Source organism: Aplidium turbinatum, chromosome 6, assembly GCF_918807975.1.
Source record: "Aplidium turbinatum chromosome 6, kaAplTurb1.1, whole genome shotgun sequence".
NCBI lineage: Eukaryota > Metazoa > Chordata > Ascidiacea > Aplousobranchia > Polyclinidae > Aplidium > Aplidium turbinatum.
Window position 1 is genome coordinate 19,689,740 of NC_137477.1, and position 26,783 is coordinate 19,716,522.

Below are 26,783 nucleotides of genomic sequence, written 5' to 3' on the forward strand. Positions count from 1 at the left end.
TCGAACCGACTGTTTATCGAAACGACAGTCATCGACCGACTGTTTATCGAAACGACAGTTTATCGAACGACGAAGCACATATGCAATGGAATACTCAGGGGATAGGTTTTCGATTAACTGTCATTCGGTAAACAGTCGTTTCGATAAACAGTCGTTCGATAAACTGTCATTTCGATAAACTGTCGTTCGATCAATAGTCGTTCGATAAACTGTCGTAGTAGCAGCGTCACTATATTTTGACGCTTCTTCGTTTATGAGGTTACGCGCTAACCACCTGAGCTATCAGGGCTTTGTGGAAACTAAAGTTAACCAATAACCACTTTATGGCAAAAAAACAAGGTTATATAGGCAGTGCTGTGTCAAGTGGGGGGGGGGGCAAGGGGGGCCCGGCCCCCGGGCCCACCATCTCAAGGGGCCCACAAGTAATAGACTTTTGCGCGTCAGTGTCATGTTTTTTAGCTGCTAAAGTTTACTGCGTGTACTTCCATTGAGAAGATAATTTAGGTCCGATACCAATGAGATGCCGGGCCTGGGCCCTTGTACCAAAATATCTCAAAAATCACCATATTATCTTGAATCAAAGTTAAAATAGGCTGCGACAACATTAGTAAAATCATTTGTATTTGAAACAAAACAGGTTGGTTGCAATTGAATACTTGAAATCAAGAAGGGCCCAATTCCCACAAAGGTGTGTTTAAAATAAATGTGTTGTAGTTATTTTGTGATAGAATTTCAGGGGGCCCACAGGTAATAGACTTTTGCGTTTCAGTAACAATGTGTTTTTTAGTTGTTAAAGTTTACTGCGTGTAGCCTACTTGTCCATTAAGAAGATAATTTAGGCCCGGTACCAATGAGATTGGCGGTGGCGGTGGGATGGCGCAGCGGGTAAGGCGCTCGCTTTCCAATCACGCAATCCTGGTTCGATTCCCGGCTTATGCTGGTTGTTGACAAACACCGCTCACCTCTACCCAGGGTGTAATAAATTGGGTGGGCGTAATTGCTGAAGTAAAGGCGGCCGAGAGAAAGGAACTGGCCACCCTACTCTCGTTAGTGCCGATGGCTTAGTATAATGAGAACCTTATCTTCTCATCCCCCAATGCTTGGATTCAAGTATGGGACTCACCTTTACCTTTACCAATGAGATGCTGGGCCCTTATACCAAAACATCTCTAAAAACACCACATTATCTTAAAGAAAAGTTAAAATATGACAACATTAGTAAAATTACCTGTATTTGAAATAAAACAGGTTGGTTGCAATTGAATACTTGAAGTCAAGACGGGCCCAATTCCCACAAAGGTGTGTTTAAGATAAATGTGTTTTAATTATTTTGGTTGTTTATTTTTTCGTATTTTGTGGTAGAACTTTGGAATTGGCAACTGTTGAACTGAAACCACTTTATACACTGGTAGGATCACCATACTTTGTAAGCTACTGTTAAACCACGAAGTAGACAGCTCATTTTAAATTGATTGTCATAAATGGGAAAATTATGTAAGACATTTGCATAACTTTATTGCAATGCCAGCCATGCCAGCCATTGCAATGCCAGCCATTGCAATCCCCATCCATGTCTAAATTTTGCAAAAGCATAGATTGAAACCTTTCTTTAGCATACCGGGTAAGGTGAAAGCGTTCATGTTTTGTAAGTTAGCTTCTCTTTAGCATTAACTTTAAGAGTGAGGTACGATTGATTTTGAAGTCTGCCAATAACTAAACAAGACACATAAAATACTTTTTGTAATAGGGAACGTTCAAATATTACGTAACGCCTTCTAGGGGGAGGGGGGGTTTATGCAAAGCGTTACGTTAGCGTCACATCGGGGGGGAGGGGGTTCAAGCAAAACGTTACATAACGCTTTCGAGTACGGAATGATAGTTTTTTGTGCTGAATTCGTAGTGAAAAAGCGTTACATGGGGGAGGGGGGGATTGAAAAAAGTGTTACGTTGGCGTTACATGGGGGAGGGGGGTCAAAAATTCGGAAAAAAAGCGTTACGTAATATTTGAACGTTCCCATACCGGACTAGCTGAAAGTTTGGTTGGTCTATTGATATCCCTTTTAACAATAAAGTATTTTTCTACATCTACTGGTATAACTTGCAAGGTAAAAGTCTTTTTTGAAGTGTCATAAGCTGCATTAAGGCTGTTGCACTTTTAGCTTAACGTTTTGGTTTTACAGGGTGTTTTGTTTTCTTAAGCTTAACTTCAAAGTGAATGTTACTGGTTTACAACTGGTAGTCTAGTTCTAGAATGGTGTAACATTGCTATGTACCAGGATTTCATTCAGCATTTCATAAAGAAGATGTCTTGTTTGAACTAGCGACATTCTTGCTTTGAACATTTCAGATTTACAAACAAAACTCTCAAAGAGCAATTCTTTGAAATGGCTGAACATGGAGGTTTGTCAGAACCAAGCAAACTTTGCTTTGCCATTATTGCCATTGAAGTACATTCGTTTACTATGATTACCAATGGTGCAGACGTGCTGCAAAAGTTTTGCAGATGTTCCAAACAAGGGAATGTTTTTCTCAAAGCTCTTTGCATAGTTTTGTTTTTCAAAAGTTATGTTGAGCCAAATGTTAAACCTTGAATGTACCAGAAACCATGAAGCATTTAATGCGATCTTTACCCATGTCTTTAATTGCTGTGGTAAGAACCAGATAAAGTGACCAGCAGGCCACAAGCTGAAGAACAACCACCAAAAGTAAGGCAAACAATTCAAAAACTGACCTCAAAGGTCAGCAAGTAATAAGCGGACAGCGGAAATTGAGTAGTGTAATAATCAATTCACCTGCCTTTAGATGTAGGCTAGGCCATAAAAATGTTTGTCTTATTTGTAGCCTATTCCATTTCTGCAGTCATATTTTGTTTACTGCTAAAAAATTGTAAACAGTAAACAAAATAGCATTTCCCATAGATTAATTAGCATTTCATTTTTAGCATTTACAATCCTGTAATTATAAATATCCCTGACTTTACTGAGGTAGCTATCGGCAAGTGTAACCAGCATACATTTAGATACCAGTATAATAAGTATTTTATGACAGTTGCCAGGATTTTGTTTGTGATTTCAAATCGTTACCGTACTGCTTTATATTTCATTTCTTTCATTCTAAGCAAAGATGAAGGTATAACTTGATAGACCTGTGTTTACTATAAATTATATTTCTGCTGTGTTCTGTACACTGCTGGGTTGATGGTTGTTTATGAAGTTATAAAAGTTTAACTAGGTAGTAGTTATTGTGCAGTAAGCATTACAACATTTCATTAAGCACCAGTAACCTATGAAGGCTTTCTGAGTACTGCAAAGTTGTCAGTGAATAATGAAGCTGTTGGACCTTACCTAGAAACCTCTTAACTAGTGTTGCACTGTAAATATTGCTCCGTTTTGTTAAAGTTCATAGTAATTTTCTTATGTATGCTGTGATTCCTGTGAAGTAGTTGCAAAATGTGATAAAGTTATTAAACTTCATCTACATAAGTCAGCATTCATGCCCATGCACCATTCCAATAACAGCTGTTTTTAGCATGACCAATGGTGTTTGCATATGAAAAAAATAATTATATACACGTAGTAAAGTTAATTCAACAGTTAGATTACAGCAACTGCTGCTCATAATAATTGTGCTTCTTAATTCAACAACCACAATGTTCCAAAAATAAAGCAATTAATAAAAAAAATGTTTTAGTGAAATATAGCATGATTAACAAGTTAACAACAGGTTTCTAATAATACCGTAGTGCAGGGGTCCGCAAATAGTGGGTCGCGACCCAAATTTGGGTCGCGAGACCATCCACAGTGGGTCGCAAAACGGTTTAAACTTATTATAAATATAACTTGTACGGCAAAAATAAATATAATCATATAGTCATTGATGTGCTGAGTTTCGTACAATTTGGTACAAGAAAATATATACTTTCGATTGTAGTACAGTCGTTAAGTCCACGGTTATAAAGCCTGGAAGATACCTTGAGCCAGGGCATGAAAACTCTCTCAGCTTATCTCCAAAACTGGCGACTGAAAGTCAGCTAAACAAAAACTTTGGCAGCAGCTTTCCACCTCTACAATCGGGAATCTGATCGTGAGCTACATGTTCAGAACAATGAAAAACCTTTGTCCTTCTGTTCAAACTAAAATATCTTGGGGTGACAGTGGACAGATCGCTCACATACCACCACCATTTGGTGTCAGTGCGCAAAAACTGACATCCCGTTTAAGGCTTCAGCTATAGGGGGGGAGAGGGCTGACGCTATAGCAGCCTTAGCCCTTGTCTACTCTTCAGTAGAGTACTGTGCACCTGTTTGGTGCTGCAGTGCTCACTGCCACAACACCGACACTGTCATAAAAAGCGCCCTTCGCACAGTGACCGGATGCCTGCGTCCCATACCATTGGACAATATCCCCATTCTCGCTGGCATCCAATCTTTTGAGCTTCGTCGCAAAGAATCCACTCTGTCTCTCGGCCGACGGGCACTAGAGCCTAACTATCTTCACCAGAAGATCTCTGCTCTCCCAAACGAGCACCCCCGTCGACTGAAATCATCAAGACACCCATTTGTGCCAGCCGCTCAACTTCTGATCAACGAAGCTGATGAAAAAGTACCACCAGACTCCATGTGTTCATCCCCGACGCGACACATGCCCCATTGGCCTGACAGGCATGGGTTCGCCTCAACCGTCTTCATATGGGCGTCGGGCTTTTCCGCTCAACCATGCACCAATGGGGAATGGCCTCTTCCTGTGAATGTGATGCCGAGGAACAGACCGCAGACCACATCATGAATGACTGTACCATCTTCAAGCCACCTAATGAAGTGGAAGGTCTACGCGCCATGGATCATGAAATCAAAGACTGGCTGCCCTCTAGCAGCCTTCCAGTGTAGTCCGGGAACATTGTGAGTCTGGGGTAGTAAAAGGATAGAGCAGACCCTCGGCCCCAGAGGCCTGTACGTCGACGACGACGCCCACGGTTAATATGTCCACCCGCTTATTAAGACCAATTTGGTCCGTTTCGGAATTACTGAAGGTGTAGGAGTGGTAGAAAATTGTCCCCCGCTTAATAAGCCAAAATCTTCCGATCCCGATGTGGGCTTAATAAGCGCGGACGACCGTATTGAAATTGATATTAATCTGCAAAATTTTTTGCGCTAAATTACATACTTCCGAAACATTTGGGTCGGGAAGATTTCGAACGATTGTTTTTTGGGTCGCGCCAAAAAGTATTTGCGGACCCCTGCTGGCGTAGTGTATCTTGTGTGAGTAGACCTAGTTAATAAACCATGTACGCCATTCTGTGCTGTTATAAATTACCACTGTTCTGTTGTGAATTGAAAGTATATCACTAGATTGGTAACAACTGTTTTTATCATACTAAAGTTCCTGATTATGCACATTTGAGTACACTTGACTTTTCATGTTAGCATTTGGAATGGGTACTTGGGTAGCTTTTTGAAAGTATTGTAATGGTGAGTGGTTTAATCAATCAATCACTGGTTTATGTTTTTTCACAAAATATTACACCAAATGCACTGGTACATTACATAAAAGTGAGAGAGGAAGGAAGCGAAAGACCTTATGAGGTCACCAAGTCAGCCTCCACCCCAGTGATCCTATAAGGCAAAATATAATTACCACTTGGTGAAAGTGTTAAAATGTTGTTTGTTAAAGCATTTGTGAATTCACTTTATTTTTTGCACTTCTAAACTGTTTTGCTATGTTATGGCTATATCATACATTTAAAAATAATAGGTTAGTGAAATTTCAGATGCCAATTGTAATTTTTGGAAAAAATTGCTTTCAAATGTAACTAACCAATTTAAAATTCTCATAATTTTGTCAATTCTTGTCCGATATAAAAAATTGTATGAACTCAATGTGATAAGCATGTCAACTTTTTATGTTAACTTCTACTGTGTGATATATACTGATATAAGATCTGGGTTGAATGACCCCTACGCTTCATGACCGTTGCCAGTATGTTTAGAAATCGTTAACACTTTTGGCTTTCATTGCAAGCAAAGGTGTAGCTATGACTTGATAGACCTGTGTTTGCTCTTATTTACATTTGTATTGTTTTCTCAACTGGTGAGAAAGTCTAGTGAAGTGAACCACCTTTCCATATCAGTGCAGTTAACATACACACTATATTATCATAAGTCTGCTTGCCGATAAGGGGCCCAAAATTATTTTGGCCCCGGGGCCCACCAAGGGCTTAACACAGCACTGTATATAGGCTACCGTATTTGGAATCTTATGTCAAATACGGATTTGTCAGTAGTAGGCCTACCATATTTTTATCGCCTAAAAAGAGGACACGTTTCGCCAGCGAGTAAAATACAAGTAGAATGTTACGTATAAAGAATTTTTTACATCCTTTTTGATAATTATAGACGTAGGCTATGCAGCAAAAGTTACAACAAAAAAACAGACAACTTTGTTTGTTTCTCGAAAGCCGATTTGTTAGATTTGTGTGACAAAATGAAAATGTGATGTGACAAATCAGGCAGTGTCTTCAGGTAGCCATCATAGCCATGCCTTAATTTTTTTCAGAAAAAACGGATCAGCTCGAAATCATAAAATTACTTGCACGAAATATAATTGAAGTTGTATACAGCTATTAATGAGATGCTAAGGACAGATTCAACTAAAAGGCTGTTTCTTTCCTTGTAGACCTACCATTGTGGCTACATCATAGATTAAAGTCATTCTACATTAATTTTGCACTCACATAAGTTGTAGGCCTACTTATAAGTAGCTAGCCTACCCATGCCACGATTTATTTTAAAGTAGGCTGTATGTATGTCATGCATAGTGCACTTTGGATTATTTTTTCGATTCGATTTGAATTTTTTCGATTCGATTTCGATTCGATTTATATTTTTTCGATTCGATTTGACAAATTAGCCAAACTATTAAGTTGGTAATCAGCAACGTTTACAAGCGCTGAATCAATACAAAATAGATCTGGGTAAAATAATAGTTTATTGTAAAAGTGTGAGAACCTTTAAAATGTAAATATGTCAAACTCTTTTGCAAGTTTTTGCGTTTTTTAATGTTTCATTTCTTTGTGATTTATTCCATTTTTTATTTTCTTATTTTTTAATTTGTCCAATTTTTCATTTTCATAAATTGGTTGATCAGATCTCCTCAAACAGTGGCGGCTCGTGGCCTTTGGTGATGGGGGTGCTGCAAATTGAGATGGCAAGTATGACATCATAATGTAACAGGAACAGACGAGCGCCGTAGACGCGAACCTCCTAGGTGGGTCTGGGGGCATGCCCCCCCAGAAAAATTTGCACTTTTATATGCTCTAAAATGCCATTCCTGGTGTTTTCAGGACAAAAAATAAAAATTTTGAGCAGTTGAAAATGTGGACTTTTAGAACTTTGAAATAAAAAAATTGCTTTTTCTTAAAGGTTGGTGCAAAATAGGAAATCTGGAGTAATAGATAAGAACATTTTGCTCATACCATGAATATCAGTAAATCATTTTATTTTTTGTCATTAACGCATCCGAGACCAAAAAGATACTACTAACTACAATATCTCGATAGCCTATAGGCCTACCAGCACGTTTATGAATGGGAAAAGGTGGCAAAACCTTGAAAGGTTTAAAACGTGCCTGAATAGAAAATCATGTAGTAGGCTATGTCTAGTTAGCACGGCCACAAAACCCAAAAAACAAACAGTAAACAATAAAACATAAACAAGCACAAATGTAGTAATGAATGACATCCTAATGAAAAGTGTTGTGGATTGAATTTGTCAGTTCCAATATTGATGTGGATGAGCACTCAGCCGTAATCATAATAATAATAAGATGGAGAAAGAAAACCGGACATAAAAGAAACCCATCCTCAGGCAAAAGCTCGTTTCGATATGGCCCAGGAGAGCAGATATTGAGCTCTTTCTATGGTCAAACTGCACACCACACAGTAGCCTACGACGATTGAGGTTTGAGATCCAGTTTAATTTATTACTTCTTGTCCTGGTGGGTGATGGAATGGGTGAGCTGGTAGATGATGATGTCCTGATGGTGTTGATGAAGCTCTCGTCTCCTTTGGTGTCGTGTTTAGTTATGGAGTGTTACGTTTGCTGTTAATATCTACAAACAAAGTACAGCACAAGCAGTCAACATTATTGTTAGGTAGGCCTAATATTTTGTAAAGTATTTCGGATTTCAACTGGAATCTTCATAAGAATGCAAAAACAGCCTTTCTACGTTGTCTTTCTATTGTGTATCCGATCCGTTTTGTTTGCTTAAATGAACATTGCTTTAGTTTGTGGACAAAAAGTGACTTTGTATCACTCTTTCTAATTGAAGAAGGAAATTCGTTCCATGTTTTTGCACCTGTGAATTCTATTGAATGCTGAGTTACAAGCGTTTTTGAGAAGTATGGAATGTTTAGAGAATCATTATCATGGTTTCTTGTACACAGGCTGTGAACCTCTTTGACATATTTAAAACGGTTGGAGAAGCAATCTGGTAGTAAACTGTTGTGAAATTTAAACACGAAAACACCATTTTCCAGTTTGAACACAAATGCTCAATTGATATCGGGATCTTGCTACAACTATCATTGTTGGGGCAAAAAATACGATGAATTCAAAGCAGACTTTTTCTCCTAATTTACAAGTAACAAGGAAGTGTCCAACATGAGAGTGACAATCTAGCCTATATTATACAATATACACTGGTTAAAATTATTTGCAGTATCATATATATAATGTACATAAAGCACTGTTTTGTAAATAGTTACCAGTTTTAACAAATTAGATAGGCTATTAATAGACCTAACGTGAAACATTAAAAGATTAATTAATCAGTACATACTTAACTTTAGGATGTCTTCTGAAGATTTGATTATGTGTGTCTGTGAATAAATAAATACAAAACTGTTGCCATTGATTGTCCAGACATTTCTTTTCCCAAATTGGTGTTTTGCATCATTGACGAGCTGAACTCTCCGCTAAGTAGTGAGTTACTCAGTCAAGGCCATGGATGATCCAGCAAAGTTTTTCTTTTGCTGAAATACAAGATTTCTTGTGGATTGTCTGACAAATTTTATTATGATGGGTTATTTCATCACTATGAATAACAAATAAACAAAAGACACAAAGTTCCTACAGTGGATGCTGCACATGTACTATAACTAGGGTGGATACAACTTAGGTAAACAGTGAGATAAACTACAAAACATTAGTTTCTTACAAATAAACTGCTCCATATCAACTGGAACCAAGCTTATTTATAGACAAAATCCATTCTTCTTGTTTTCTTTTGAGCAAAAAGGTAAATGATTTTGTCGTTAATGTCTGGGAGATGAAAAAAAATTTCTCCGTTGAAATGACGGCAAGAGCATTTAGTGATTAGAGCCTTTCTTGATTGATGGTACTCCTCAGAAAAGTTTTGATTCTTTTTAATGTTGAAAAGCAGCGTTCAGGCTCTGCTGTGGTCATAGGAAAGGTCAGGGGGAATTTTAACAGTTTGGAAATTTCACTGAGAGCATCATTTAAATTACTTTTCTGAATAAATGTCAACAATTCAAATAACGCGGAATATTCATGCATGTCCGACCTGCTGCAGAATACTGCAAGTTCAGTTTCAAACTTTTCTTTTTCTATGATGATGATGGAATATGCTTCAACAGTTACTGCCACCTCATGTATGGGCAGTTTATTCTTAAAGCTATTGAAGCTTCTCTTGTTGAACAATTTTGCAGCTACTAATTGTTTGGTGAAGGAATATCTAGCCATTATGTCAACGCATATGCAGTCACACACCTCCTTCGCTTCAGCCATAAGTGTTTTTGAAGAATTCTCACAGTAGCCTACAGTACTTTTGAGTTTCTTATCACAGAAATTGCACTTTTGAAATTGCTTATATATTCATGTACTTTCAACACATCAATATCTCAAGATTGCATTTGGTTGAAAATCACTTCAACATGAGGCATTATTTGATGAAACAGCTGCAACCAACAGAGCAATTATTTTTCGTTGGTAAGTTAATGCAAAATACCTGTTGCTTCTGAAATGGTATGATCAGTGGTTGATATAGACTGTATTTCATCAAGGCAGAATTTTAAGGGTTCCAATTGTTCATGAACTTTATTAACTGTTCGTATATGAAAGTTCACATTGACAGCACCACGTTGCAGCCTCCCATGTCATAACCTATCCTTCTACCAGTCTACAACTTGCTGCACAAGTAGACTAGCACTTATAAACTATCAACACACAGCCTGAAAATAACAATGCGATGTGGAATTAATGTAAATATGGCAGACCCTGCTCAGCAAAATGCTGATAAAAAATCTAGCCAATTAAGAAGTTGCGTTGTTCTTACAGTTACACCCCTACATTTTTGACCTTAACTTATTATCACAAATAAACAATGAACCTAGCTTAAATTTAATTAAGTAAGAACGATAATGATAACCTAGTCTAAGCTTTATCTTTTAGTGCAGAAAGCAAAGCACATTAGTCTAACAATGTAACAGCATCAGTCGCAGCCACCTAACATTATGCTTGAAAACGATGAAGTGTACTTGCAACAATAACTAGCCTGACAGACAACTGCAAAATTTGCAGTTCGGAATTGTGCAGTTTTAAAGCAACCTCAGCCAAATATGACGTCACCATTCCTGTTTGTTCTTTTTTTATAAGATCGCAACTGCAGAGCTTGCAGTTCAGAGCTTCCAAATATAAAACTTGAAAAATCATAATAATTTTTAAAATTTAGAAATTATGAAACTTCTAGTTGGTAGGATCTAAAGAGAAAATAAAAAAAACGTAAAATTAATAAAAAAAATAAATTCGGAAATGTGCAGGGGGTGCTGCAGTTCTGCAGTTTCTATAGACGAGCCGCCACTGTCCTCAAATGAGGAAATTTCCTCAAAAGTGGATTTGCAGTTCCACTCGTATTCATCGCTGACCATTATTTGGCTTTTAAGACAATCGCAAAGCAATGTAGTAGCCTATGTTTCAATGAACGTCTAAGATGGTTTAGAACAGCAGATCAAATATTACGTCAATGTTTTTTTGAAAATCTATAAATCAGAATATTGTAGGCTATTGGTACAGAAATGGTTGAAAATCGCAAAAAAATCACATAACAATGAAATCCTGTTGAAAATATGAGCAAGAAAACTGAAAATGTAAAAAAGAGGACATTTGAGCATTTTTGGGTGTCCTCGGAGGACAATTTATTTTTCTTCAAAAAAGAGGACAAATCCTCTTAAAAGAGGACACATGGTAGCCCTAGTCAGTAGGCTATCGTTTCCAATGACATTGAAAGTGTAGGCTATTTTGTTTAAAAGTTCTTTCAGCAACAATTCCATGCATTGACAAGCTAGTTAAAAAAAATGTAGCACCAACCATTTCACTGAAGCTGATTTCAATAAACCCATAAAAATTGTAATAAATTCAACCAGTAAAAATGTAGCTTATGTTTTCTTCCATAGAACTTGCATTTTTTGAAAAATTAATGAAGATCGTATTTTCACAAATCCAGGCGGAAAAGTTAGGATCATTATTGCGTCATAATAGCGACATCGACTATTATTTTTGCCTGAGAGAGTAGTCATAAGTGATATAGTCGTGCGTTCATTCATTTTCTTACTAGCTAATTCAACGATCGCTGCGGATTGAGTTCTTCGTGACGCGACAGCTGAGAGCAACATCTTTTTCTCTTGCTTTTTTATCAGCAGCTGGATAACAACAAGTTTCTAGAAATACGAAAGTTTGTAAAAAGAAAATGTTGAGCTTGTTCGGTTCAACATATTTATGTGAGCATAAAACAGGGTTCTCAACCTTTTTATCCTGTGGACCCTTTTAGTCGATATTCAAATCTAAATCCTCCCCTTTACAAATTTAGTTTGTTAAAAACTCGTTTGCATTAATATTTTAATCTAACTCATAGAGGGAAATTAAACTGTCACTAGTAAGCTAAAGCATTTTTAGCCTCTAATATTCTTCTTTATCCTAAAATAATTTAATTAATGATGAACGTTGCTGAAAAATATTTTATTCAAAAAATACATATATATAAAATATAAGAGTCAGTGCATTAAACAGTCAGTGTGAAGCTTGTGTTTTTTTTGTCTCGATAACTCATGAATGCATAGAAGAGTAGGCTGTGAAGTGGGCTACAAAGGGTGCAGAAACACTTGCTGGGGCAATGAGATGTAACAAATAAAATAAAGCTGCTTTTGTATTGCTCAAAATAAAACGTATGCGAATCATCTATTTTTCTTTATCAGCCCAACTTAGATTACCGGTACCATAGTTTTACAAAGCATGATGCAAAAAAAATTTTCCACCCTATTTATATTAAAAATTTCTGCGTACGTCGCTGACTACAGTGATAGTTTGATTACCAAAATCACGGGCATGTAAATTTCAAAACATTATTCAATGTAAAAGAAAAAGTTATGCGATTGCACATAGTTTTCTATCTACAGCATACAAATAAATAATAAACCATTTAATATGTGACTTTACAAGCCTATTTATTGATTAGAACACATCCGCATGGAGTAGGCTACTTCACAAATGTAGATACTAACAACCTGTTTTAGCCTGATGCTGTAAGTTTGCTGTAATAGTAGCGGCAATGTGTTTGCAGAGGTGGGCACCCGCTACTTTTAAAGTAGCGCGCTACCCGCTACTTGGGCCAAAAGAGCGCGCGCTACCACTACCAATTTACAAAAGTAGCGCGCTACCCGCTACCGCTACTTGGGCCAAAGTAGCGCGCGCTACCGCTACTTTTGTCTAAAATGACACTAGGAAACACTCAAGTCCGTAGTGACGCAAAAATGACCTTGAAAACGAATGTTATCATTCGTTTACGCTGTCATTTTAACGTCGTTATAGAAAACACATTCTAAGGGAAATTTATTGTTACTCATCTTTCAAAAACACGAGCATTTCAAAATGAGAGTCTCGAAGTCCTGCCCGCTTTCGCTTAAGCACATCTTTTCCAACAGAGAAAAGTCTCTCCACCACAGCACTGGAAGGAATGGGGGTGTTGTATTTAATGAACAGATGTTTTAACTCGGTATTCGAAAAGCTCAAGGACTTGCTCTTGTCCGAAAAAAAGGCGTCCACAATTGCCGCTTCCTTCTGCACCGACGTTTCACGGGATGGCGCAAACACTCCAAAAAATACATCCTTGGAGTCATGACTGGTGTTGGTGTCACTCTTCTCGGTATCAACCTGGCTTGATGTCTCCCGCAACATCGAATTACATCTGTCTTGACTTTTTCTCGCAGTGCGTCAGCATCATCCATGGAAACTACGTAGTGCAGAAATTGTAGCCACGACGTCTTGAAGGAGGGATGAAGACATGATGCCATAACGCATTTCATGTTGTTGAATCGTTTCTTCACCCCTTCAAGGACTTTCACTTTCAACTCCTCACAGGTCACAAGATCACTAATCTCGGTCAACTTCTTCCCGCAAATTGTGATGGTTGGAAGCAAGACTCCGTAAAATGCCTTGGACTCGCCCTGGAGAATGTCTAAAGCCTGGTAGATAGGCTTCTTCATCACACGGAGATATTCGCCGAAGAAGTTGACGTCAGCTAGAAAAGACCGCAACTTTGCAACCAAGCCGATTATATAGCTGGTTGACCACGCCAGTATTGCAAAAAAAACAAGCAGTTTTTTTCAATTTAAATTAAAAAGTAGCGGGTAGCGGGAGTGCGACTGAAAAAAAGTAGCACCTCTCCCGCTAATTTGGAAAAAAATAGCGCCGCTACTCCAACTAAAAAGTAGCGCCGCTACCGCTACTTTTACCAAAAAAGTAGCGCTGCTACAAAAGTAGCGCGCTACTGCCCACCTCTGTGTGTTTGTGCTATGACTCGGGAGCAGTATTCCCAAAGCTTGTGAGAAACCGATGCTATCACAGCGAACTAGCAGCATCAGGCTAAAACAGATCGTTAGTATCAACACTTGTGAAATAAACAACGATTATGTTGCTCAAAGCGAAATTCAATTTATCAGTACAGTTTGTTTTTCAACAACATGACATGAATCAATTGAATCATGTTTGTCACATACATTGATAAATTCTGTCTGATAAACTTCCATAAGTCTGATAAATTTGCACTCTATAGACGTAGAATCTATACGTTATAAATTGGTAATGTACGGTTGGTTGCTGTGTGATTAAAACGATTTTGCAAACAATGGTTTAGTAAAAAGTGTTTGACTCAAATACTTACACAAAAAACTCAAATATCCATGTTTTATAAGTATCTCCTATCTGCTATCAATGCAAGTGATGCTTTATGTTTTCAACAAGAACATGATGGCCTGGCAAAGTTGGACAGACAAAATAACGAAATATCATATAAATACTTCAAACGGTTTTGTTAAATAAACACAGCACTTGCAAAGTAAGCATTCTTGTAGGATCCCTGCAGTTTCCAATATATAGCAAGTACGTAGCCACAGAGGGGATTGGGGAGGGGCAATCGCCCCTCCCCTCATTTATATCTTAACCCATACAAAGTATGTTTTGATACTGTTATAACGTTTTTATACTACTATTGTAATTCATGTTGAATCACCTTTCCCCCAACAGTTGCTTTTAACCCCTAATATTTTCTTTCTAGCAACGACACTGATATATAACAAAGGCTCAAATACATAAAACGTTTATTGAATTACCACAATTATTCCATTGTGTCCAAAGTGTTGACAAGTGCAACAACAGGATGACAATATTTTGAAGTTTATCTGTTATTGACTTGAACACCATAAAGTATTCTCATTCTTGAGGCAAAGGCATTTGTTTTGTAATTAGGATAATAATTACATGCAAAATTATTTTACATTTCCATCAAGAAGATCTTTGGCTTGATTAATTTTTGCAGCCAAATATGGGGAACCACCTTTATCTGGATGATTAATTAACATAATTCTGCGGTGTGCTGCACGATATTTCTTCTGGCTTGCACTTGGGCCAACTCCAAGTATTAACCCGGCTTCACGTTTTGTCATCTTGGAGTCAAATCCTCCTCTGTAATATTTGTAGTCTAATGACCAAACTTCTTTCATTGTTCTTTCTATTTGACGAGCCCATGGTGTTGATGCCCGAGCAAGAAGTCGAAATGCTGTAGCAGAACCAGCCAATCCCAAACCAAACAATATTATACTGGATGTCATCACAAAAATATAAAGAAACTCTTTAAATTTCCTGCAAACATATACCAACACAGTAATGAGTGATGTAAAAATGAAAAAGTAAAATGATGAGTGTCAAAAATAGAATGGCCCCCAGTCCCCGGCAGCCCTTAAATGGGCAGGGGGTGCGAAGAATCTCCGGGTTGTCTGACGTTTCTGTTAAAAATTCAGGGATACGACTGGGAAGTCTAAATGTTGGAAGTTTGCGTTGTAGAGGTACTGAGGTGAGTGAAGAGCTGAGAATGAGGAAGGTAGATGTTTGCTGTTTACAGGAAGTCCGATGGAGGAACAAAGGAGCCAGGTTTTTGGGTGTCAAAGGACGGAGATACAAGCTGTGGTGGTCGGGCAATGATATTGGGACCGGAGGAGTTGGGATTTTGGTAAAGGAAGAGCTATATGAAAATGTTGTTGAGGTTCGTAGACAGAGTGACAGAATAATGGCGATAGTGATGGTGGTCGAGAATGTAGTGATGAGAATAATTTGTGCTTATGCACCACAAAGTGGAAGATCCGATGCAGAAAAAGAAAGGTTTTATGATGAAATGGCCTATGAATGGAGCACAAGAAGTGATCAGGAAATTGTATTGGGTCTTGGGGACTTTAATGGCCACGTTGGCCAACAAATTGATGGGTTTGAAGGTGTTCATGGAGGGTTTGGCGTGGGAGAAAGAAATCGCGATGGAAGGCGACTACTTGAGTTTTGTGATGAAAAGGACCTGTGTGTTGCAAATACCTGGTTTAAGAAAAATGACTTTCAGTGCAGGTGGAAATGAAACCGAAATTGACTTTGGGTTGGTATGCAGGAAAAACAAAAAACTGATCAAAGATGTGAAAGCGATACCATGCGAACTTCAGCATAGGTTGGTGGTTATCGATTTGGACAAGAAAGGTCTGAAGAAAACTGTAAATAAAAAAAAGGTGATCAAAAGAAAAGTTTGGAAGTTAGAAGATGCCGACACAAGAGAAAGGTTTAAAAAGAGAGTTGAAAGTCTTGTTCACAACGATGTGAATGATGTATGGGGATCCTTCAAGAATGGAGTTTTGCAAGCTTGCGATGAAGTTTGTGGGAAAACAAAAGGCAGGATGAATCGAGGAGATACGTGGTGGTGGAATGAAGATGTGAGGGAAGTGATTGGGGAGAAAAAAGTCGCATACAAGGCTTGGTGCAGAAATAGATCAGAAGAAACTAAGCTCAAGTACAAGCAATTGAAAAATCGGGCAAAGAGAATAGTTGCAAAAGCTATGAAGAAAGAAGCTGAGCAGGAATTGACCAAATTAAAAAACAGTCCTAACGAAGTATATAAGTTTATGAAGGTTATGAAGCGGGATGGGAAAGATGTAGATGGTGGACGATGTATTAAAGGAAGGGATGGAAAACTTGGTTTCAGTGAGAAAGATCGTGGAAGAATTTGGAAAGAACATATGGAGATGATAATGAACGAGGAAAACGATTGGGATCAAAATGTGGAAGCCGACGTGGTAGCAGGTCCATTAAAGAGAGTTACTCGAGAGGAGGTAACGCAAGCAATGAAGAAAATGAAATCGGGAAAGGCTCCTGGACTATCTGAAGTCACTGTGGAAATGATACGCGCAAGTGGAGAGACAGGACTGAAAGCAATGCAGGAAATCAGTCAACGTGTGTTAGATGGAAAAGGAATGCCAAATGAATGGAAGATGAGTGTGGTGATACCCATCTTCAAGGGAAAGGGTGATGTAATGGATTGTGGGTCATATAGGGGAATAAAACTGTTGGAGCATGCAATGAAGGTAGTGGAAAGGGTGTTGGAGAATAGAATAAGATCTGTGGTGAAGCTGGACGAGATGCAGTGTGGATTTATGCCTGGGAAGGGAACGACAGATGCTATTTTTATTTTGAGAAGGTTGCAAGAGGAATATCGAGACAAGGGTAAAAACTTGTACATGTGTTTCGTGGACATGGAAAAGGCGTTTGATAGAGTTCCAAGAAGAGTGATGGAATGGGCAATGAGAAAAAAAGTAATGCCAGAAGCTCTCGTGCAAGCCGTAATGGGTCTTTACGACGGTGCAAGGACGAGAGTTCGCGTTGGATCTGCCCTCTCAGACGAGTTTTCGGTGAAGGTTGGTGTACACCAGGGTTCTGTCCTCTCTCCTCTAATCTTTGCCATTGTGATTGATGTGATTACCGAATGTGTAAGAGAAGATTCATTAATGGAGATACTGTACGCCGATGATTTGGTTTTGTTGAGTGACACAATGGAAGATCTGAGAGGGAAATTTGAGAAGTGGAAGGAGTCGTTTGAATGTAAAGGTATGCGTGTGAACATCAAAAAGACAAAGGTCGTAATAAGCGGAACGGAAGGGGAAATCACAATGAGCAAAATTGACCCATGTGGCGTCTGCGGAAGAAGAGTGATGGCAAATTCTGTTACATGTACGAAATGCAAGAAATGGGTGCATGGAAGATGTGCAAAGATGAAGAGAGTGACATGCAGATCTGGAGATGGTTTTGAATGTGAAAGATGCAAGAAGATTGAGGAAGGAATGATTGGTCCTGTTGAAAAGCTGAATGACGAAGTTGAATCAGTAAATGCCTTTTGCTATCTAGGAGATAGATTGAATGCCAGTGGTGGTTGTGAAGCGGCAGTGACTGCAAGAGGAAGGTTTGGTTGGGTGAAATTCAGAGAGTGTCGAGAGTTGTTATGTGGTAGAAGATTTCTGTTGAAAATGAGAGGAAGAATTTATATTAGTTGTGTGAGATCTGCAATGCTGTACGGAAGTGAGACATGGTGCTTACGGGAAAACGAATTGGCGATTTTAAGAAGAACTGAGAGAGCGATGGTGAGAGCAATGTGTGGTGTAAAGCTGATGGACAAAAGGAATACCGAAGAACTTATGAGCTTGCTTGGGTTGAATGAGAGTGTTGATAAGTTGGCAAAAGCGAATGGAGTGAGGTGGTATGGGCATGTTTTGAGAAGGGATGAAGATGATGTTTTGAGAAGAGCGCTGGAGTTGCGAGTGGAGGGTCGTAGAAAACAAGGAAGACCAAAGAAAACATGGAAAAAGCAAGTTGAGGAAGAAAGCAGCAAGGTGGGCTTGACAAGAGAGGACGCGCTAGACAGATCGATGTGGAGGCAGGGTGTGAAGACGATTGCGGCACTTGGAGGTGAATCCGGCCACCCTCGGTAACGGGGACATCACCGGATTAAAACTGGACTACTACTACTAATGGATTACTACTTTTTCTAATCTAAGAAAGATCAAAACTGACCAAAGTAGACATTTAAATGAAATATAATAGGCTTTTCATTTTGCTTTTGTTAGACATTGGGAAAAGCATTCTCTTTGCAGCTTCCTGTGGTGATTTTCTAACAAGGAAACTTATATAATTGGGTGGAGTTGAAAAAAAATCATAACGACCATTATTATAAAGGAGAGAAGTAACTTTATTTGCCAATACATTTCAATTTAACATAATAATGAACAAAAGTTTTCAATGTAAGTGTATGACTATTGTAACTACACATGGTTATTGGTTATTTTCATACTGAAATCTGCACATGGGAAAGAAGCTGCACTAGGGTGACCCAAAAAAAACTAAATTTTGATTTTTAAACTTTTTCTTGTTTAGACCTCTGCATTATAGTCCTAAATGACACCTTGCCAAGTTTTGTTGAGATTGGTCCACATTTGACGCCCTAGCAGTGGGCCAGTACCCCCCGCCGGGTCAAAATCGGCCAATTTGGCTGTATCTCAGCAACCGCTAGGCCTAGAATGCTCAAACTTGGCTTTGAAGAAGCAGAATGCATGGTTTCCTATCTAACTTCCAGAGGGTTTTGGGGTCTACACCAACTAGTTTATGAAAAAAATGCAAAAAACACATTTTAACCAAATGTGGACCCCATAAACGTGTAATGTTAAACTTTTAGTTTAGTATACAACACTAATTGACTAATGACACAAAATTTAAAATACAAGCAACTTTTGTTTAATCATAGACAAGCTTTATCGCTTTTGCACTTCGGTTTACCACTTAACTTTCAACCACTGACCACTGCAACTACCCATTAAATAATTCAAGACAGTTTTTTTTTCATTTTTTGATTAGTTTACCACTTAACATTTCTTAAAAATGATTTTGTGGTTGTGTCCAGCTTTTTGGTAGACAATGACTTCTTGGCCATATCTCGAAGTTTGGATTGGTAAGCATGAGTGACTTTGATTGCTTTGTCCAACTCTTTCTCACTACTTGGGGCAGAAGCCCTTTCCTCAACATCAGTGACCATGCCCAAAACTCTCTCAACAACATGATTTGTAGCAGGCATGTTCTGTAGCAGAGTTTTGAATGATGAAAACTCCTCCATATGGTGCCAAGATCTGGGACTTTCATGAGTCAGACATTCAAACTTGGGAAAAATTCTGATGAGTTCAAAATAGTCTGGTCCGATCAAGTCCAGCAAGCGAGTGGAGTTTAGAAATGCATTTGAACTAAGTCCTTACCAATAACGGCTCTCTCAGAACTTGATCGAAATGTTTGCATCTTTTGCCACATTTAGACCTGGGTGGATACTGGATATGCTCGCACGATCACTTGTAAAAGCAAACACAACGTGGCACTCATTGAGGTACCACAGGTGCAGGTTGAGTTTCGTGCGTACAGTAACAGCCATTTCAAGGAAAAGGTCCAGGTAGCCTATGTTGATTCTTTTAGAGGTGAGCTGAATGGCATTTTTGAGAGTGTTCCACATTTCCAAGTCATACGCTGCAGCATTTGTCAAACTTGGGGATGTAAACCAATATTTAACATAAAAAAGTGTTAAAAAAGCAGCCACTGAATATATATTCCCAAGGCCACAATCTTTTGTAAAAGCTGGATTTTCTGATAACTGCTGCTTGAACAAGGCAATTTGAATGGTATAAATGATCTTCGCCATCATACGTGCTAAACACACTTGGAGCCTTGAACGTATAATATTGTATCCACGCCGGAATGTACCACCAAGAAAAAGAATGGACAATTTAGCCAACTTTTTGTAATCTTCTCGTATGTTTATTCCATTTTGAAGCCAACTGAACAAGAAATCTAGAACTGATTCTTTAATTCTATTCAATTTTCTGTTGTTCGTTTGGAAAGTTTCATAAACTTAAACATAATATATTGTTCACCCAAACTTCTGCAAAGCTTTTAAATACAGCTTCATGTGGTGATTCTGTGTCACCGTAGACCACTGAAGCTGCTCCACCACAAACAAGCTCCATGATATGATGCCTGCAGGCTAGTTGAAGGATACTGTGTCCTATATGGCTTTGAAATTGAACGGTGATGCCACTTTTCTAACCACTGTTTACTGCAGTTGTGTCAAAAACCAGACCCAAGACTATTTTTATGTTGAAATTGACAGCATTCAGTGCTTCAATCACGTTTCTTGTTTCATTGTTTGATCCATTTGGCTGTCGTGTTTATCACATCAACCAACACTTCTGCCTCATTATTTAAACATTTCAGTACCACTGCAAGAACTGGCTTCTTCCAGTATGTTCACGCTTTTTTATGTTAAATATTAGTTTACATCCCCAAGTTTGACAAATGCTGAAGTGAATGACTAAGAAATGTGGAACGGTCTTACAAATGCCATTCCTAAAAGAAGCAACATAGGCTACCTGGACCTTTTCCTTGAAATGGCTGTTGGTGCTCGCACGAAACTCAACCTGCACCTGTGGTACCTCATTGAGCGCCACGTTGCGTTTGCTTTTGCAAGTGATTGTGTGAGCATATCCTCCAAAGTCCGAATGTGGCAAAAGATGCAAACATTTCGATCAAGTTCTGAGAGAGCCGTTACTGGAAAGGGCTTGGTTCAAATGCATACTATTCAAAACTCCACTCGCTTGCTGGACTTGATCGGACCAGACTCTTTTGAACTCATTAGAGTTTTTCCCAAGTTTGAATGTCTGGCTCATAAAATCCCAGATCTTGGCACCATATGGAGGAGTTTTCATCATTCAAAACTCTGCTACAGAACATGCCTGCTACAAATCATGTTGTTGAGAGAGTTTTGGGCATGGTCACTGATGTTGAGGAAAGGGCTTCTGCCCCAAGTAGTGAGAAAGAGTTGGACAAAGCAATCAAAGTCACTCATGCTTACCAATCCAAACTTCGAGATATGGCCAAGAAGTCATTGTCTATCAAAAAGCTGGACACAACCACAAAATCATTTTTAAGAAATGTTAAGTGGTAAACTAATACAAAAAATGAAAAAAAAACTGTCTTGAATTATTTAATGGGTAGTTGCAGTGGTCAGTGGTTGAAAGTTAAGTGGTAAACCGAAGTGCAAAAGCAATAAAGCTTGTCTATGATTAAACAAAAGTTGCTTGTATTTTAAATTTTGTGTCATTAGTCAATTAGTGTTGTATACTAAACTAAAAGTTTAACATTACACGTTTATGGGGTGCACATTTGGTCAAAAATGTGTTTTTTGCATTTTTTTCATAAACTAAATGGTTTAGACCCCAAAACCCTCTGGAAGTTAGATAGGAAACCATGCATTCTGCTTCTTCAAATCCAAGTTTGAGCATTCTAGGCCTACCGGTTGCTGAGATACAGCCAGATTGGCCGATTTTGACCTGGCGGGGGGTACCGGCCCACTGCTAGGGCATCAAATGTGGACCAATCTCAACAAAACTTGGCAAGGTGTCATTTAGGACTACAATGCAGAGGTCTAAACAAGAAAAAGCTTAAAAATTAGAGATGTACCGATACCAATATTTTGGCCGATACCGATCCCGATACCGATATCACTTTTTTAGGCCGATACCGATACTGATACCGATATTTTGGCCGATACTTTGGTGTTACAAAAAGAAGCAATTTTGGTATTTGCAAAGAATTATATCAAGGTTTTAGTAATGAAAGTCCACCGTAATTGAGGACTGGGGTATAAGGGTAGAAACATTACATCATAATTTGGGTTTCTGAAAAATTAATAAAGTGTTTGGGCAAACTCTCCAAATAAGCTATCATAATTGATAATAAGATGTAAAATGTAAACCAAGTGATTTGCGTACACTTACAAAAACTATTCGACAAGTAATGTGCAACCTAAGGGGCAAGGGCGCTTGTTGTTTGGTTGAAAAGCTTTAGCAAAAATGTATAACTTTGCTTCGTTTTTACGTTGCTAAACGTTTAAAAAACCCGTGTAACTTGGCTGATTTTAGTAAGCTGGTTTTATCAGTTTGTGATTTAATTTCCACTATTTGTTGTAATAAACTCATCAAGCTTAAACAATGGGACTACGAATCCTCACTAAACTAATCAATAAATGGTCTTGTTGCGCCTAAGATGAGAACCTCATTGTGAAGAAAGGAGCGTTCTTCCTGGGTGTGCTACTATTCGGTGAGTCCGATTCGGTGAGTTCCTAACCTCTAACCCCTAATCCTAACCCCGAACCCTAAAACGGCAATGATAGTTAGGCTACGGTACCCGATAATTAAAAAAAAAAATTGAAAAAATCCCCCGTTAAGGGATCGGACTCACCGAATCGGACTCACCAAAACGGGCCATTCTCCGGTTCTTCCCGCCATCAGCACAAGGTTGAGCACTCACTAGTACAGCGAGTAGTTGCGATTCGCTAGTTAACCACAATGGTGTAGCTTCCACACTAGCCATTTCAATTCTTGTGGATGTCAATTCTTGCTACAAAACGGCAGCCGAGAAACATATACAGTAGTTGATTGGATGGTCTAAATGGCTAGCGTGGAAGCTACACCGTTATGGTTAGCGAATCGCAACTGCTCGGTGTACTAGTGAGTGCTCAGCCTTGTGCTGATGGCGGGAAGAACGCTCCTTTCTTCACAATGAGGTTCACAACTTCTCATCTTAGGCGCAACAAGACCATTTATTGATTAGTTTAGTGAGGATTCGTAGTCCCATTGCTTTCATTTTGAGCCTACTTGCTCTGCCATGACATTGTTTAAGCTTGGTGAGTTTATTACAACGAAAGGTGGAAATTGAATCATAAACTGATAGAACCAGCTTACTAAAAACAACCAAGTTACATGGGTTTTTTAAACGTTTAGCAACGTAAAAACGATGCAAAATTATACATTTTTGCTACCTGGGTACTGGGTAGTCTTGGCCTGGGTTTATCCTCTGCTGAGAGTAAAAAATAAAGGCAGTAGCTATTTGACCGGCGCCGGTCTTTGAATCTGAAACACTATTTGACCGGTCATGACGTCACTGTTTACATAGGCATTTTTCTTTTTCTCTTTCAAAGCAAAAGACGAGAAGAGTGCCTATATTAGTTCTAAATTCGGCAGTTATGTTCAACTGATTCGGTGGCGCGTAGGATAAGTCTCCGGCTGGTGCTCCAGAGGGAATAAGTTCGATACTACGCTGAAGCGTTCTTTTATTTTTAATTTTTAACTAAATTTTGACCGGAGTTGACTCAATTGTTAGGCTGCTGCATTTTTGTGGTTAATTTTTAATTTGAGTAGCCTACAGCCCAATTTTTTATGTCTTTTCAACTTTGAGTACCGGTAATAAAGTTAGAGTTTTTAATTTTCTGGAATTTGAGAATTTCTCTGGGTAATTTTCCGTTCGTCATAAGAGGATGTGACCGTGCTTGCTGAACGACGCATTACATTTTTGCGTCGTTCGGCAAACACGGTCACATCCTCTTATGACAAACGGAAAATTATCCAGAGAAATTCTTAAATTCAAGAAAATTAAAAAAACTCTAACTTTATTACTCATATTTGAAAAGACATAAAAAATTGGGTTGTAAGCTACTCAAATTAAAAATTGACCACAAAAATGCAGAAGCCTAATGATTGAGTCACTTTGGGTAAAAATTTAGTTAAAAATTAAAAAAAAAAACGCTTCAGCGTAGTATCGAACTCATTCCCTCTGGAGCACCAGCCCGATACGGATCCTACGCGCCACAGAATCAGTTGAACATAGGTGTTGAATTTAGAACTTATATAGGCACTCTTCTCGTCTTTTGCTTTGAAAGAGAAAAAAAAAAGCCTATATAGTGACGTCATGACCGGTCAAATAGTGTTTCAGATTCAAAGACCGGCGCCGGTCAAATAGCCACTGCCAAAAATAAACACTAATGATAAATATTGGAGAAATTGAGTCTCCTTCACAACTTAAAAATCGAACAACGCAACACTGCTGAAACAAAACGTTTTGTTTGAGTGAAAGAATCACTGTAAGCAAACAATGCCAATACGTGCGCGCATGAGAAGTCATGGGAGTGTGAGATATCAAAAATTTGAACAGGTTGTTATTTTTCTACATCAATGTGACGTTTGATACTTTAAAAAATCTATATCTTTGCTTCTGCAGAAAATCCGCAGCAAACGCCCTTTTTTGCATGTTTAGTATCGGCCACAGTATCGGCCAAAATTTGCCGATACCGATGCCGATACCGATACTCAAAAAATGGCCGATATCACCGATACCGATGCCGATACCGATATATCGGTACATCTCTATTAAAAATCAAAATTTAGTTTTTTTTGGGTCACCCTAAGCTGCAGTCATGTGCAGCCTAGTAAAAAGAAGTCAAGCTGATCAGAAAAGTATTAAAGTAGTATTCTACTGCTAGGTGTGTTTTTATTTTATTTCAGTGCCCTAATCTCTGACATCTTTGCCTTACTATTTAATCCATCTCTTACCTTTCTTAGTACTAAAATTAACTCATTCACCAAGGTTTGTGCTTAAGATCTGTTACTTGAGCCTCTAAAACTGATTTGTGTTAGATTCTTATCTATTCTATATATTGATTCTTCTTCAGCTCAAGTTGTCAATGCTCGAAATGGCCTGTTTCAGAGAATCCAATTTGTAGAAGCCGCTTCGAAGAAATCCCAATTTAGAGACACCCAATTCAGTGGTTTCTTGAAATCCAGTGAAGGCTTCAGTTTATTTTGAAAATTTATATTAGGATAATTTAGCTAGACTTTTTTGTGTTTACCTTCCCATATCCATGCAATTGAAACGGTTATTGTTTTAGTAATTAGATGTAAATGAGCTGATATCTTGCGGATATAGGTTACAGTAGTGGGTCATGCTAGTAATGTTGAGGGGAGAAATCATGCAAATGCTGTTTGACAAGTGTTTCATTTTTTCGCTGATACTTATTTGACTAGCCTAACCTCTGTTGTTAATCATGAAATGCTGTTTGGCAACTTTTTTTTTTGCTGCAAGACTTTATTTGATTAACCTTTATTATACGTCAATTCCTTTGAACAAACAGATACCGGTGTGGGATTTTAAAAATCTCCAAAAAAGGCTGTCTTCGAATTGGCATATCTCCAAATAGGCTTCTGTAAATAGTAGCACACCAGTCAATGCTTGATTGAACCAGCCTACAACAATAAGGTATTGTTGAGAGCATCATGCTAAGCTTAGGTTATGTCCGCTCAATAGCTTAGTTGGTTAAGTGCCTGACTTTGTGCAAAAAAAAATTGCAAGATGAAGCAGCGCTGGTCTTGCAATTTCGATTTCGGAATGTGCACTTGAGCAATGCATTTCAAGGACTGATCTCCAAGTTCAACAGCATCTGATAGAATAATTCGAAGACAACAACACTTCAATAATCACAAATTTCACTTGGTCAAACTCAGTTACCGGCCTGTGTCAGTAGTTCAAAGCTCTGCCAGGAATAACCTTTTTCAGTTGGAAGGTAAAGATTCAAAACCAACCACTTTCATTAAACGATGTGCAGTGTTACATTTACACATGGTGTACTGTACCTGGTATAAAGGACATGCACATGGCATACACTACATACACCTGGTATAAAGGACAACCGCATCTGACTGCAACTTCCAACCTGCGTTCTGAATATGGATCTTGATGTGAATTACTTAGGCAGTTAGGCTTATTTTAACAATGACAAAATAAACGATGAGTATTATTATTTCTTTACTTCACCTTTAATAACTTCTACTCTCATAAATAACATACTTTTTGTACCTTTGTTTTAATCACGAAACCTACCGGAGACTCCCTAGCATAAGTTGGACTTGGACCAAACAGTTTATGGTCTGGTCTGGAGTCTGGACGGACTCTGGACCAGCGTTGCCAGATGCTGGAAGCTGCTTGGCACCAAAAAGAAACAAAAATTTCATCAGATTGCATACAATTTCACCAGATTTTTAAAATACCCCAAATAAAGCAATTTCGTCTAAAAATACAAATAGTTTTTAAGACATAACACTAAAGTAAAACGAATATGCAAACCACATGTTTTTTGAAACATTGCATACACGGATGGGATGGGATTATAATTGTAGCAGTCATAATTAGCAACATGAAAAGTTCCTACCAGAAAAGTTGCTGCTTTTACTTAAAAAGCGCTAACTTTTATTGCCAGGGTTAAAATGCACTCAAAGATACAATAATATCACGATGAAAAAAATTGAAAGACTTTTGCATATCCTGCTCAGGATATCTATGAATATGAAATAAGTGGCCACTGTAGGGGTGTAGGCATGACTTGCATGTAGCCTATGTAAGGCCACTGATGTTGATAAACTTCTAGTTTTTGGGCAAAAAACGACCTCATTCACTAATTTTAGATATAAAAATCACCATTTTGGCCAGTTTTTTA

General features: G+C 38.4%; 1 protein-coding gene, 1 long non-coding RNA gene and 1 pseudogene across 2 annotated transcripts; 1 reads left to right on the forward strand and 2 right to left on the reverse strand.

Annotated features, from left to right (window-relative positions):
• Positions 1–7,476: 7,476 nt before the first annotated feature.
• LOC145772817 (uncharacterized) lies at positions 7,477–10,237 on the reverse strand. The gene is made up of 3 exons (XR_014289335.1): positions 10,023–10,237; positions 8,835–9,027; positions 7,477–8,105 (listed from the first exon to the last, which is right to left on the reverse strand). It is a non-coding gene; the product is annotated as an uncharacterized LOC145772817 (long non-coding RNA).
• A 4,372-nt stretch (positions 10,238–14,609) lies between these two features.
• LOC145772776 (mitochondrial import inner membrane translocase subunit TIM14 pseudogene) lies at positions 14,610–15,174 on the reverse strand (annotated as a pseudogene).
• Positions 15,175–15,278: 104 nt separating this feature from the next.
• Positions 15,279–25,099, forward strand: LOC145772480 (uncharacterized). Its single transcript, XM_082584357.1, has 5 exons — positions 15,279–15,910; positions 15,996–16,712; positions 17,073–17,289; positions 21,186–21,340; positions 24,931–25,099. Exons 1-5 carry the CDS (start codon positions 15,279–15,281, stop codon positions 25,097–25,099), a joined length of 1,890 nt encoding a protein of 629 aa, XP_082440483.1.
• The last annotated feature ends 1,684 nt before the right edge of the window (positions 25,100–26,783 follow it).